Here is a 16,090-nt window from a genome sequence, read left to right on the forward strand (position 1 = left end):
TATTTGGACAATTGACTGACAAGAAGTTAACTGACCAGGTGCGATCCATTCCATCGTTACTTCAAGACAAATGAAGCAGATAAAAGGTCTGGAGTTGATATCAGGTATTGAGTTGGCATTTGGCAGCTGTTCGACTGGAGCTACCAATATGAAGTCCAAGGAGATCTCAATGCAAGTGAAGGAGGCCATCATTAAGCTGAAAAAAACAACATAAATCTAGAGAGAGATAGCAAAAACCTTAGGTGTGGCCAAATCAACAGTTGGTTACATTCTTAAAAAGAAGCACTGGTGAGCTCAACAACATCGAAAGGCCTGGAAGACCACGGAACACAACTAAAGTGGATGATCACAGAATCCTTTCCTTGGTGAAGAAAAACCCCCTTCTTCAAAAGAAGTCAAGAATACTCTGGAGAAGGTAGGTGTATCATTGTCAAAATCTACAATCAAGAGACGCCTTCATGAATGTAAATGCAGAGGGTTTACAACAAGGTGCAAAACACTGGTAACATTCAAGAACAGGAAAGCCAGGTTAGACTTTGCCAGAAAACATCTAAAAAAGCCTCCCATGTTCTGGAATAAGATTCTTTGGACTGATGAAACCAAGATTAACTTGTACCAGAATGATGGAAAGAGAAAAGTATGGTGAAAGAAAGGAACAGCTCATGATCCAAAGTATACCACATCATATGTCAAACATGGTGGAGGCAGTGTTATGGCATGGGCATGTCAGGCTGCCAATGGAACGGGCTCACTGGTGTTTATTGATGTTTTGACTGGTGACAGAAGTAGCTAGATGAATTCTGAGGTGTAAAGGGCTATACTCTCTGCTCACATTCAGCCAAATGCTACAAAACTGATAGGACTGATAGTAAACATACTGCGAAAGCAACTTGAGACTTTTTGAAAGCAAAGAAATGGAATATTCTTCAATGGCCAAGTCAGTCGCCTGATCTCAACTCAATAGAGCATGCTTTACTTACTGAAGACAAGACTGAAGGCAGAAAGACCCACAAACAAGCAGCAACTGAAGGTGGCTGCAGTGAAGGCCTGGCAAAGCATCTCCAGGGAGGAAACTCAGTGGAAACTTGGTGATGTCCATGGGCTCCAGACTATAGGCAGTCACTGACTGCAAAGAATTTTCATCCAAGTATTAAAATTATGGTTATACAATTATGTCACTTTGCCCAAATACCTTTGAGCTCCTGAAAATGGAAGTACTTTGCTTAAAATGGCTGTAATTCCTAAATGGTAAATGCCATTTTTTTTTGTGGAACCTCTTAAAATAAAGCTGAAAGTCTACACTTAGTAGGAATTCGGCTGGACATATTTTTATGCCTAAGCTAATGCTCAAATTTTTATGCATAAAATAGATTATTTGTGTCAGATGTAACTGTAATTAATAGCAGTTGGAGCATCAAACTATTAATTTATGATAAAGCTAGCATGTGAAGCGACACTAATAACCAGAATTACAATATCTACAGAGCCAGTGGTGCTTTAACCTGAGAGATAAGGATAGGCACTTTTCTGTAAGGAGAAAACATTCTGAAAACTTCAAGTCTTCAAGTTTCTGCAAAGTTGGTGCTAAATTTCAGGTGTGTGTCAGTAAGAGAAAGGGTTTCCACTCCAACCTGGTTAAGTGTAAACACACAGTTGCAGAATATCAGTGTTTACGGAAAGAAAGAAGTGTCTGTTGTTCTTTGAATATTCAATCTGAGGCTTATTTGGGAGCAGTCCAACATGAGGTGAGCACCTGCAGCTCAGCTGGGAGCTTCAGTTTCAGCTCACACACTGCCTGCGTCAAGGTCAACACACAGTGGCCTCCATCAGAACAGAAATCCAGCTCTATTCCAGTGGAAGCAGGCCTTTCACCTAACACACCATAGAGATACAAGAGCCAAGTCTCGAGCTGCTCAGCTCACGTGTAAACAGGTCGATGATACATGGCTGCTCAGCTGTGGCCACTCACCCAAGGGAGCTGGAGGAAACCACAGGCTCAGGTAAGGTCAAGGGGACATTGCAATGACCTTTGCTTAGTGTACTGAGCTTAAAATGATAAATCTCTGATATTCCCTCTTCTGGAACAACTATGTTTAAAGTTTATTGGGCAGATTATTAATGTTTTTCTTAATGTTTTAATTTTTTTTGTTCGTTTTTTTTTTTCAGACCAAATGGGGTCTTGAGGTCTTGTGCTGACGAATCAGGAAACATTTCAGAGAAATATTTAGAATTCACAGCCTGCTACCATGAAAAACAGAAAAATAACACCATTACAGCCATTAATACATAATTTTTTCCAATCAAAAAAAAATAAATTGTTCTGATACACTTTCTACATGATTATCTTAATTAGCGTGCCTTTTATAGCTCACAGAACAAGCAGTATATTCCTGTAGGTCACTCAGATTTTGTCTTTTTTCATTATTTATTTATTCATTTTTTTATTTGTATTGAAACAACAAAGATTTTATATATAGTATTTTGGGGTCATTTCCTGTAACTCTCCTATTTTATCATACGTTATCTACTGTATATTTGCACCTTTTGTCATATTCCATTCTTACACACACACACACACACACCTTTTTGCTCTTTCATTCATTTTTTGAAATAAAAGCTGCATTTTTGTAAAAAAAAAATATATATATATATATTATTATTAATACTACTACTACTAATAATAATAATAATAATGATAATAACTATGCATTTTTTCTAATAGAGACCAGCCAAATGTCACCACAAGGTCAAAACTGTGAAATATTATCTATTCTTATCCAAGCTATAAAAACATGGCCCCACACACACACACACACACACACACACACACACACATACACACACCTACACACATACACACACTCTTCTGGCTCCTGGCCTTTGGCTGCCTGTAGGGTTTAATTGATAGTGAGAGATAATAAATCTTCCTATTATGAGGAAGCCCCTACATTCACTCATTATTCACCCCTGGCTTTAGCACCGCATGTCCCTAGGCACGCAGAAATTTAAAGCAGCAGCCGTGTGCCACCTCCTTACTGTCAAGGTTAATTTCTCGACTATGTCGTCTGTCTGCTAGTCTATTATAGACTCCAATTAGAACATGAAGGTATATTGAATGGAGCTGCTGCAAAAATTCAACTGGTCTGAAAACTCTGGACTTCACTCTTCACTCGAAGGCAAAGGAGATACACTATATAAAAAATATGTGGAACCCTTCACACCCATGGGAAGTTTTTGTTGAACAACCCATTCCAAAACCAAGGGCATTAATATGGAGTTGGTCCTCCTTTGCTGTTATAACAGCCTACACTCTTCTGGAAGGCTTTCCATTAGATTTTGGAGCGTGGCTGTGGGATTTGCCCATTCAGGCACAAGAGCATTACTGAGGTCAGGCATTGATGTTGTGATGAGGAGGCCTGGTGCACAGTCAGCCTTCCAAATCGTCCTAAAGGTGTTCAGTGGGGTTGAGATCAGGGCTCTGTGCAGGCCACTCGAGTTCTTCCACACCAACCTTGGAAAAGCATGTCTTCATGGACCTCACTTTGTGTACAGGGACATTGTCATGCTGGAACATGTTTGGACTACTTAGTTCCAGTGAAGGGAAATTGTAATGCTACAGCATACAAAGACATTCTATACAATTGTGTGCTTCCAACCTTGTGGCAACAGTTTGGGGAAGAACCACACATAGGTTTGATGGTCAGGTGTCCACAAACTTTTGGCCATATATTGCATTCTTCTTCTTCTTCTTCTTCTTCTTATTATGTATTCTGAATTGTATCAAGTAGCAAATATCATTTATCTTGTCCTTCACACAGTGAGCTTTTAATTCTCTTTATAAAATGCATTTTTGCTGCCCTTGGATTGGTTGTACTGCCTTAATAAAAGCTACTATTATGCTCCAAATATCTGTCCTTATTCACATTTTAACACGAAGTGGCTGTTGGAAAAAACCTCCTGCTTATTATTATATTTTTGTCATGTCATGCAGGATCCCAATCCCAATTCACACCTTTAGTGTCAACCAGATGACCTGTGAACCTTTCTGATAATCTTTCATAAAAAAAGAAAAAGAAAAACACACCTGTGTTTGTATCTGTTTAGCTTTTCAGAACCTAAACATCAAACGATTTTAAATTCTCATCCTCAGTGCTAGTCTTGTGGTGTTAAGCATTTACTCAGATGGATGTCTTGACATTTCCGCTTTACTCTTTCCATTTTTTTCTTGTTAGATAATTCATCAGCATTTTCAGGACAGTACTGACTGTATTCAAACTGTGTCCCATGAACCTGAATAATAATAATGCTGCAAATCTATGCTTCCTCAGTCACTGTTGATTCTGTAAAATCTAGGATAAAATCACTAAGACATATTTCACATATTTTTTATTCAAAAGTTCAAAATCATATAACCCATACATCAATCTGTACAATTAAATTATTCACAGTGTGTTGAAAGAAAAATAATTCAGTCACTCTCCTGCCTTTTTAATCCTCTCTTTACTGTCATGCATCCTCTCATGACATACAGTTACTAAGAGAAAAATTACAAAAACATTACAAAATCTATATTCATAGAAATTCTTAATGTCCATAAATGAACCCCAGGCAGCACCTTGATATCAGTTTTTAACTATACACATTCCCCACTTAACAATCAAGTGCAACAATACCTCCCCAAATAATAATAATAATAATAATAATAATAATAATAATAATAAACTGAACAATGGCAAAGAACATTTGAATGGATCAAGAGACTTGTAAAAGTTGATTTTATTTTTCTTTTGTTTCATGTAATCTTACAAAACAACAGCATTCACATTGTTTAATAATTCTTTTATAAAATAGAGGTTTATGTTCCATAAATAGGACTGATTCAAATACTCAAACTAAATGTTCTATTTTAAGTTGCAATCAATACAGAAAAATGTCACTTCATAATAGTTGGTTCATAAAGGTTACAGAAATACTTGATTAATGTGGTCTTTACACTGTGCCACAGTAAATAATACATTTAAGTAACGAAATGAATTTCTCACAGTGTAAGGATAATTAGGCTTATAGCTGTGTAAAAGTTTGTGAACCCATTGGAACTGTCTGGATTTCTGTATGAATGGCTGTTAAAACAAGAATGTTACCTAAACCATGAAAATAAACAGAAACACTGAAGCAACACTTCCAAAAGATATATCTTATATGAAACAGCTTTATATAGAATAGTGGGCTGATCAGCAGCTACATAAAGCATTTGGTTAGATTATTGCCAATAAAAATTTTCCATGTTTTTATTCATGACATTGACTATTTAACCCATTTATGCAATGATTCATAAACATGTGTAAAATGTTGAGTGATGTTTGTTGCATAATGTTGTCTTTAAAATTATGACTTAAATCACACTGTAGAAGCCATTCATTAAGAAATCTAGTTAACAACAAATTTACAAACTTTTATTCCACAACTGGATACACTAAAAAACCTACAAAATACTCATGATACCACAACATTTGTTGACCTTAAATGTGAATGATAGTTTAATAGCATCTTTACCTAATTTAGTGAAGGAATTGAAATCACCAGTTTGAATGATCTGTAGTTGTTATTTGTAGATACGTTTTCATACTTTATTACTTTATCACGTTTTAATATTTCATAATCTTTTGGAATAAAGGCATTGTACCACATTCTAGACACACATTTGGAGCCAGACATTTCAAGATCTGTGCAAAATAAAATCTGTTATGCATTTTAAAGTGATAAAAAGGTGATATTCCAAAGAGCCATAAAGAGTGTTGCAGAAGTGTGAAGGAAATCATGAAAAGTCATACCTTCCTTTAAATCAATCACAGCTATACTGCACTGAGAATAAAATTCAGTTCTTTATTTATGTACACCTGATATGAATATGTTAAACGGGGAATACATACATTACACAATTTCCTTTGCTCACTTGATACTGCTATCAGCCAATGGTAATGAACATGTACCTTGGGTAATAAAATCACTGTCCTCTAAATTCTCTCTTAAGTATAGCCATATATCAGATCCTATACTACAAAATGCATGTACAATTTCTGATACAGCATTTGACAGATTAAAAACAAATGGTGCTGGGAAATAAAGAAGACAATTTACAGGTAAAAATCAGTATTTAGCAAAATACAATAATTCTCCGTTTCATCTAATATATAGTCTACTTTGCAAGAGGGTGTGAAAATTACATTAAATTTAAATGACACGTACACAATGAGCTTTCACTGCATCAACACCAAGTCACATGAATTGGAGTTATTTTGATTGTTACGTTATTGGCAATAAAAATACCGAACACAAGATGTTTTTTTTTTTTGACACTGTCCTTTATATTTACCTCACAGAGGTATGCAGTCTCTTGAGCTACCTGAAAAGGCAGCAAGACTCTTAGCACCTACGTCTCATAATGCTAACACTGATCATCTGTATTGTTTGTCACATCTACACAAACTAAGGAATCCTTAGACACTGAACCTAAGCTAATGCAATCTATAAAAACAGCCACTTAATGTTGGTCACTGTCTAGGAGAAATAAGACTAGTATAAAAAGGGGGTCCTTTTTCTGTCTGTATATGAAATCCAATCATTATGTTTTGCCTTAGTTCTGAGGAATCCCATTTGGCAAAGCTCGAGGCTACAATGAACCCTCAAAATTGGCAAATAAAGAATCAGAATGCTACTTTCAGTGAACATCACGGCAGACTGCAGCACCTCCTCACATACAGCATGCTAAAAGCCTAACTGCTGCTGCAGAGCTTTTAGCTCATGCCTGCGAAATGAGTAACGGCTAAAGGCTATGCAAGAGCCAATGCCATTAAGCATTAAGAAATTTAGCCAGATGAAATGCACACATACTTGCATGCATGCACCCACATATTCACACATACAAACCAATACACACACACACACACACACACACACAAAAGGTGAAAAAAAGGAGGGTCACTGCATAAAGTGTACATTGTGGTAATGTCACACCTACAGTGCAGTCTGTAGGTTATTGGACGGTGACAATTTATGTGCTTTCCCATTCTAATACTGTACATTATGAAAATTACAACACAATGACCTTTTTTTTTTTTCTTTTTTCATCCTCTTTACAAGTCACTTCACTCAATGACCCGGACAACAAGTACAGAAATAAATAAAAAGCCCAGATACATAGTGTGCTAATGTCGTATTGCAAATGCTGTTAACAAAGGCCATTCTGAATAGAAAATCTAATATCCACACATTATGCAGATATTTAATTAGATGTGTTTATACATCTCTATAAATAGGTTTCTATTTGTATTGAAATGAAAAAAGTAAATGTGTTATGCAGAATGCAAATCACTACGACACTGAAGTTAATGAAAAATCTGCTTTCAGTTAGAGTTGTTTTTGCTTACTGAGTTATACCAAACTTAGTAGTTTGCATCATATCTTATTATTATATGGTTAGCAATGATGCCTTAAGATGACACATTAAACATATGAAAAATATGTAAGTGAATTTGCACAATAAACAGTTTACCAAGCAACTGCATCAGTCTTATTCTCTGCACCTTTAGAATGGATGGTGTATTTAAATATCTAACATTTTTTGTGGACAGATCTTTGGCAATTATTATGTTAATCAGTCATCTCATTATCATCGAATGTGTACAAAACATCTGGTGGCACAAGCGATGTAGAGCACAAACAAATTGAATTTAGTCATGGCACTATGATAAGACAGAGCACATCGTTCAGAACCTTTATTACTATAATTCCATGGGGGGGAAAAACAAGTCTGTTAATTCAAATGGCAATATGCTTTGCTAGTTTGAATTATGTCAACCCTGTTTGTTTTGTGCATTCAATCTGTGAACCAGGAAGGACGCCGCCTTCTCTGTAGCCTTCTTGGGAATGCAGATCTAGAGGTTTGCACGCTGTGACTAACCACAGATATTACCAATAAGAGAGTCTACAATTTCAAATTAAATAAAAGATTCAAAGCATTTGAGTAATGTAGCCCAATAGAATCATTCTCTCCCGAGTAGCGCCAAAGACCCTCAGCGCTTTACAAACCCAAATAAAAACAGTGAGAGCACAAATTTTCAAAATTAATCTGATGTGCTATAAATGGTACTCCAGGACAAAAATCTACACCCCTTGTGTCAGTTTGGAGTTCTTTTATTGCCTTTACTTCAAAGAAGCCTCTTATCTCTCTTAAATCATTTCTTCCAGTGGATTGCTTGTCTCTTTTCTTCTCTGTGTACGTGGGATTGGGGTGGGGGTGGTTGGGGATGGGTTTACTGGGCACCCCTTGATTTCCAGTGAACAGATGGTGAACATGTGTTTGTTTTTCATACATAAACATCAGACTCGGTCCTAGCTAGCTCTGGCTTCCTTGTTCTCTTCCTCTCTCAGAGAAAGGACACAGAGCGTCCTCCCTCCCTCAATGGCATGGTGGGATACATAGGTTTGAGGACATGGTCATTACCTGGGTTGCTGCTCGCGCCACCGTTCTGCTTGGCTGTGTGGTTGCGGGTGTCTCTGCGGTTGAGGGTGAATGCCGTTATCATTTCGGAGCCATAGTCCATGCTCTCGGGCACAGTGCTAGGCATGTGCCTCATGTGACCGTCACCCAGGCATGTCATGGAAACACGGGCGTCATTGCAGCGCTGCTGCAGCTCATGCTGTCCTTTCCCGGTAGACGGCGCTCGTTGAAGGTGTGCATGTTGATCACGGCGTCCGTCTTCGCCATGGGTGGTGCATGGTGCCGCTTGTGTTTCACTCTTCTCTCGCACGTGAATGACAGTTTGATCTCTTCCACCACCGCACTGCAGAAAGACCTCTTGAGAGAAAAAAAGAGGCATGGTGGGGAAGGGGAGTGGAGCAAAAAGAGGAAGTAAGTACACTCATGTTAAATTGGTGTGAAGACCAAACCATCGGCGTATAGTACTGGACATGACACCGAGGTAAATGATTTTTCCAGCCGTTTTTACGTTCTGTCCTGTTACCTTTACGACCCCAGCTAGTGCAACTCTTGGTCAAATAACTGCCTATGCACAACTACTCCTTCTTCCATTCTGACATGTGCTATAACTAATAGGGGATTCATTTTCCATGCTCCAATTAGTAATCATCTGCTGAAATAAAAATAAATGTAGCAAATGCAAGGAAAAATGTTCAGACCAGCAATCAGAAAATATTTCTTATAATATACTCTTTCATGAGCTATCAGCTGTGTCTTGAGTATTTGTGAGAAAACTTATTACTCTTGGCTCATGGAGCTGGCTACAGTTTATTAAACTTATCATAAAAATAAATTATCCTGTTAAATAATATATGGCTTCATACATGACTGGCCAAAAAGTTATTTGCAATGTGGAACCATGAAAAAAAGGGTGCCACTATGGCTTCATAACCGAAGCTAAAGCTAAAACTAAGGCACAAGTATGGTAGACATATAAAGTACATTATTCAAATGATTATTAACGAGGTTTAAGACTTGCTTGAATTGCCTGTGTTCTAAAATATCCATAGCAAAAAACTTTAAAAACTCCTGATGACACATTTACAATAAGGTAAATACATTAGAAGGCATCAGGAATATGAAATAATATCAGCACCATACTGGATTCAGCAGAAGGTTGTTTAAAATCATCACACTCAAAAGCAGATTTCCTCTTATAATAATAAATTAATAAGTCCTGACAAACTGCAGACAGAATGATTATGTTCTATGAAGGAGTATTACTTTGTTTGATATCATATCAATTAATGCTTAAATTAAAATATCTAAAATATCAATACTAGAGTGGATACAAGCAAATATTCTAGAAAGAATTTTCATCTCATTGCATATCCAGATTGAAAAGTCTGTATTGCCACAACAAAATTACCATGAAATGGAATTGCAGTTTTGCTCAACCATGCTTAAAAATTTGTGGCATTTTTATTGGTTTACTATACTATACTGTTTGCAGAGGTTGGAAGCATTAAAACCAGGAAAAGCCAAATAAACAAACAAAAATAATCACTCACCTGTTCACGTTCTGCTGTTTTCCGAAGTTTGTAGACAAATTCCCCTATGGCCACAAAAATGGAAAGCACCAGCCCTGAGGCCAGCACAATGAAGATGCCACCCAGGTTCTGGATGCCCATCGGGCCTGTTTCATAGCGTTCATCTTCCTGACAGCTGCTCCCACTCCACCACTTCTCCTTCAGCATGTGTAGGCGTCCATCCTCCAGCAAGCTCAAAATGGCTATGGTCACTTTGTCCCTATACGGTGAACCTGGACAAGGGTGACACACCTACGTAAACTGGGGCATATCTAATCATTCAGCTACTGAAATAAGCAGATATTTTGAATTGTAATGTTTTGAAATTTAAATTGTCATTTAAATATGGATATGGGCCAGATCAATAAAAGTTTAATTTGAGTGACCAGAAGCCTTCATTAGGTCAGTGTTACCTTTGGGGGTGCCAATGCCATAACCCTTGCTGTCAATAATGCCTCCAAATTGGGTTAGGTTACAGTTCTTGCGAGTCACATATTCAATGGTTGTAGACTCCATAAGCAGGGCATAGTCAGATTTCAGAACCCTTTGGATGCCATCTTCAATAGACTTGACAAGTGATGTGCTCTGTTTGCTGCTCATGAAGGCCCACATCTTTTCAAATGTTGAGACTCTGGATTTCTGAAAGAAAATAAAAGAGGAAATCGTTTGGCATCATTTGGGCCTCATTTGAGGATATGGGCATATCACTGTCGCATCATTTCATCTTAGTCTTCATTTTACTACACACTGTATTATGCAAGCTAATGCCTACACAGTGGAATATATACATACATTCACAACAAAGTGAACACAGAATAACTGAAAGAAATGTCAAAGTAAAAAAATTGAATGGATGAAACAGCATCACTAATTTTCAGGGTAGCTCTAAATCTCATCAGAGACTAGACTGGAATCTAGATCAGAATTGTCCATGAATGCCACTGACAAATTAAGGGAAATGCATTCATACAAGTGTGGCATAGCCTAGGAAATATCCATGTTCACAAGAGAAATAAGTGCAAACAGCATGTTAGCTAGCGAACTACACAAGCACACACACACAGGCACACACAGTCACACCGATGAATCAAATGAGCACTTTTTTTCTCCTGGGCTTTGGCTCCATTACTGTGAGATTTTCGAACTCAGAACTACGCAGTGCTGCTGTTGACATTGTTTTGTTAACCTTGAGCACCTGTTATTCTTTCCCTCCCTCAAATGCTATTTTCCCTGGTGTCTCACAGCGTAATTGAAAGTGGCTGGGAATTGGCTTGAGCCTTGGACTCCTTAGGAATGAATAAGCAAGAGAATGACACGAGTGACACTGATTGAAGCAGCTTCTTTCTCCTCTGGATTACTGCATTTATAATCTATTCTCACAATTGCTTTGCTTGACTTACTGCATACAATAACATGACAATATTAAGATCTGAGAAAAGTCTACACTAATCTAGGGAAAAGGGGATCTTGTGTTGGATTAATAGAGTCCTACATGAGTGAGTTTAAATGGCATTTCATGCTATTCTACAAGGAGGTCACGTTAGCTGCCATAGCTAATCACAGTTAATTATTGGCTCAATTCCATCAAGTATCTGAAGTGACACAAGAGATTTAGACAAGAGAGTGTGTGAGTACTCTTTGATTAGACTTGATAAAATGCAAAATTAACATTTTATGTTTCAGGTTTGCAGAGATGATCTTCAGTATAGCTCTTAGCGACTTTTCACGGCTGAAATTTTTAACTGCGTTTTGTTAACCCGTGCCCCAGTCAAGCTTTCTCTTTGCTAATGAGGAAAAACTGACAGCAGTGATGGTTTGATAGCAAACACCTGTCTCTTTAATCTTGTAATTTTACCTACTGCAATCATGTACTCCACTCAGAAAATGTAAGATAATAAGTTAATCTGAGAATAAATGTGCCGCAGGCTGACACAACCTTCACAAATATGGGCTCAAATATGTAAACAAATATGTATCAGCCAAAACAGAAAAAACACAGACAGGTGAAGTGAATAACATTGATTATCTCGTTACAATGGCACCTGTCAATGGGTGGGATATATTAGAGATCATGTGAACAGTCAGATCTTGAAGTCGATGTGCTGGAAGCAGGAAAAATGGGCAAGCGTAAGGATCTGAGTGACTTTGACAAGCGCCAAATTGTGATGGCTAGATGACTGTGTCAGAGCATCTCCAAAATGGCAGGTCATGTGGGTTGCTCCTGACAACCGGTGAACGAGTGACAGGGTCACGGTCACATGGGGAGAGAAGGCAAGCCTGTCTGGTCTGATCCCACTAAAGAGCTTCTGTAGCACAAATTACTGAACAAGTTATTGCTGGCTATGATAGAAAGGGGTCAGAACACAGTGCATCGCAGCTTGCTGGGTATGGGGCTGTGTAGCTGCAGACCGGTCAGAGTGCCCATGCTGACCCCTGTCCATTGCCAAAAGTGCCTACAGTGGGCACATGAGCTTCAAAACTGGACAATGGAGCAATGGAAGAAGGTGGCCTGGTCTGATGAATCACGTGTACTTTTACATCAAGTGGATGGCTGGGTGAGTGTATGTTGCATACCTGGGGAAGAGATGGCACCAAGATGCACTATGGGAAGAAGGCAAGCTGCTGGAGGCAGTGTGATACTCTGGGCAATGTTCTGCTATGGATATTACTTTGACACATACCACCTACCTAAACATTGCTGCAGACCAAGTATACCCCTTCATAGCAATGGTATTCCCTAAATGGCCCTCTTTCAGCAGGATGAGCAGGTTCGAGGATCTTTGAGATGTGCTAGACAAACAACTCCGAACCATGGAGGCCCCACCTCGCAGCTTACAGGACGTATAGGATCTGTTGCTAACATCTTGGTGCCAGATACCACAACCCACCTTGAGAGGTCTTGTAGAGTCTATGCCTCCACAGGTCAGAGCTGTTTTGACAGCACAGGTGGGACCTACACAATATTAGGCAGGTGGTTTTCATGTTTGGATATTGTACTGCTTATCCTACACAGGGTCACAAGGAGCCTGAAGCCTAGCACTGGGGACTCGGGGCACAAGGTGGGGGACACCATGGACACCCATCACAGGGACTACAAGGGAAAATGTTGAGATGCCATTCAGCCTACAACACATGTCTTTGGACTGAGGAGGAACTGGAGGAGGAACCCAGAGGAAACCCCCAAAGCACAGGGAGAACATGCATGCTCTGCACACAAAGGGCTGAGGCGGGAATCAAACCCTCAACCCCTGAAGGTGCAAGGGAAACATGCTAACCACTATGCCACTGTGTGTGTGTCCAGTTTCACTGGTTGGCAGTCGGAAATGAGGTTCCGCTCCTTTGAGAGGTCTACAAATCATCATAAAGAAAAGCTGTGCATCCAAATGAAGAGCACACTGTCCAATAAACATAGATTTTTATTTTTTTGTGCAAAAACCGACCCGCCCACAGTCCCACTCACTCACAGGGAAGCCTGTGCGTCCAGGTAGGCCTCAAAATGACATGTTAAAAGCCTGTTGTCCAGTGAGAGTTAATCTTTCTATACATTAAAATTTCATGTACACGAACTTGTAATAAACACCGAGAGAGGTACATGCTTCACTGTATGTGTATTATCACTGTGTCTGAGCTACAAATGAGATTTTCATGCCGGCTTTGCTGTCTGCTGAAAACAGTTTGAGTTAAATGAGCAAACAGTGCAATACTGCATTGAGATATTTGATCATTTGTTTCACTAAAATATTAACTTCCACCAAGACTGATGAATATTATAAACACTTCAGTAAACATCTCATTGATGCATTTTAACAGGCTAGGTCACACATTCTGAGGAAAGCGCTATCTACCCTATTCTGCATACATCAGCTCACAAGAGAGTATGATCTCCCAATTATAGGGTGATCGTTTTTCTGTTGTGACACTCAATAGAAATTTATTTGTCTTCTGTATGGATCACAACCAGAAGTACAATTCTATCATTTAAATATTTCATTCCTATTCCACTGAAAAACACCCCACCTACCTCCACATTTATAAATTAATCCACTTTTGGGAAAACAATGCTCCTGCCTGATTTTAAAGAATTCTAAGTTTACAATGGGAAATGCATTATCACTTTGATTATCAGAGGCATCCACATCACTTTCTATCTCATCACCTGAAGTAAAAGCGGTGTTTAAACATGCAGTTTAATCACTAGCGGTGTTTAAACATGAGCCTCATCACAAGCTTCTTCACTCAACCGATCTATAGTATGTTCATGCTAACACTGATGAGGAACTACTCACTGATTAATTCAGTCTGTGCTGTTGGTTTAATTTCTTGTTATTAACGTCTTTGCTGATTAGGTCATTTAAACATTTTAAAACTTTGTCCACTGTCAACAGAGTGTACAGAGCGAGCAAGCGCATTGGAGACAATTTCACAGTTGGTATCTGATTAAAATCTGAATTAATCAGGCTTATTTTCGTTTAACTATGGCATGTAACTATCCAAAAAACTATCCAAAAATCTTTTCAACTTGTGAGAAAAATACACGAAGCTACAAAGTTTTTAGGCATCTTTAGTCAGACTGAATGCATTTACTGCTGCATTTGTTAAAATGGCAGCTTATCCAGCGTAGTGTCTACAGGGAGATGCCAAGTCAAGGATAGAAAGTCTAAGTAAAGTAGCCTAAATAAAAATATTTCCATGTATATTTATCTTTTCTTAAAGCAGAGATGGCAAAGTATATTATTGACAGAAAAGTTCAATTTTGGACACAACCAAATTTTTCCTAGTCCACCACACACAGCACATGTATATGTACATAAATGTCTTTTTAATTCCATGAGTGATATAATCTCTTTTTAAAAGGTAAGCTATGCGGGAATTGTTTTGACAGTGTTTAGATTTGCTCACTATAGAATTTGAGTTATTAATATTTTTGATAGAGCATCAGAAGGAAGGCTCAAATGTAATACAATAAACTGGAAAATTCCTCCGAAAAAGCTGAAAACTTTGCAACAAGAGCGAAAATATAAAAGAATACTTCATACTGTGTATTAGATGTGTTCAAGTATGAACTTTTTCTAGCTAGAAATAAGAACATTCTTAACAGCTCTCTTTTGGGGAATTGTATTGATTTTTCTTTATCCTCACTCACACAAACACAAGTTCAGGTTTTTTGAAAACTTGGTTCAAGTTGCAATTCAAAAAATCCCTGTTACAATCTCGCTGTTGTTTAACCTCAATGCCGTTGGACTTTAGGCCATTAATGTGGTTCCATTAACCCAGTAAAAAATTAGAAATTGAACCTGAGCATTCACATCCCACACACTCACTCACTCACTCACACACACACACACACACACATCTGTAAGACACAGAATGTATAATTAGAAAGAAAATTCTACCTTAAAAAATGACATAGTAGCTCCATCTTTTACTACACCATATTCAATTTTGGTCTGTTTGGCCAGGTCATCAGCCGAGTCAATAGGGGAGTCCATTCTCTCCACAGTGAGGAAAGCTGCCAAGTTGGCTGTGTAGGAGGAGATGATGATAAGGGTGAAGAACCACCAGATGCCCCCAATAATCCGTGTGGAGAGAGCTTTGGGCATCAGCTCAGAACCTATGGTGGAATCAACAGTTCATTTTAATCCTTCAAGCCAACTTTTAAACACAGCAACAACAGCAGAAAATTAAATCTTACCCCTGATTGAAAAATGGTATAACGCATTTAAACACAACTAGGAAAAGATTGTAAATTAACTGCCTAGAAAGGTCTGTGAATATGATGAATGTTGCATATTTGTTTTAACTTGGCTATGCCGAAAAGAATATGGGGAGGGGATCAATAAGACATATCGAATAATCCAGCCAGACAGACTTGCTTGAACTGCAAATAAAATTTAATAAAATGTCTTTAATTGGGTCTATGAGTAATGGAATTTCTTCAAGCAGTACAGAATAGAGGGAAGATGTTATGGAGGGAAAATGCTAAAGGAGTAGCGCTACATTTTCACTGAGAAAGACACTATCA

General features: G+C 38.2%; 1 protein-coding gene across 1 annotated transcript in view; it reads right to left on the bottom strand.

The window, feature by feature from the left end:
* Positions 1–5,863: 5,863 nt before the first annotated feature.
* Positions 5,864–16,090, bottom strand: part of grik3 (glutamate ionotropic receptor kainate type subunit 3) — a 90,560-nt gene continuing 80,333 nt past the window's right edge. The window contains exons 13-16 of the mRNA XM_026926514.3: positions 15,462–15,679; positions 10,482–10,707; positions 10,051–10,301; positions 5,864–8,855 (exon numbers count right to left, since the gene is read on the bottom strand). Of these exons, the coding sequence (XP_026782315.1) occupies positions 8,427–8,855; positions 10,051–10,301; positions 10,482–10,707; positions 15,462–15,679 (1,124 nt within the window). The 3' untranslated portion in view covers positions 5,864–8,426. The remainder of the gene's footprint in view (positions 8,856–10,050; positions 10,302–10,481; positions 10,708–15,461; positions 15,680–16,090) is intronic.

Source organism: Pangasianodon hypophthalmus, chromosome 1 (genome assembly GCF_027358585.1).
Source record: "Pangasianodon hypophthalmus isolate fPanHyp1 chromosome 1, fPanHyp1.pri, whole genome shotgun sequence".
NCBI lineage: Eukaryota > Metazoa > Chordata > Actinopteri > Siluriformes > Pangasiidae > Pangasianodon > Pangasianodon hypophthalmus.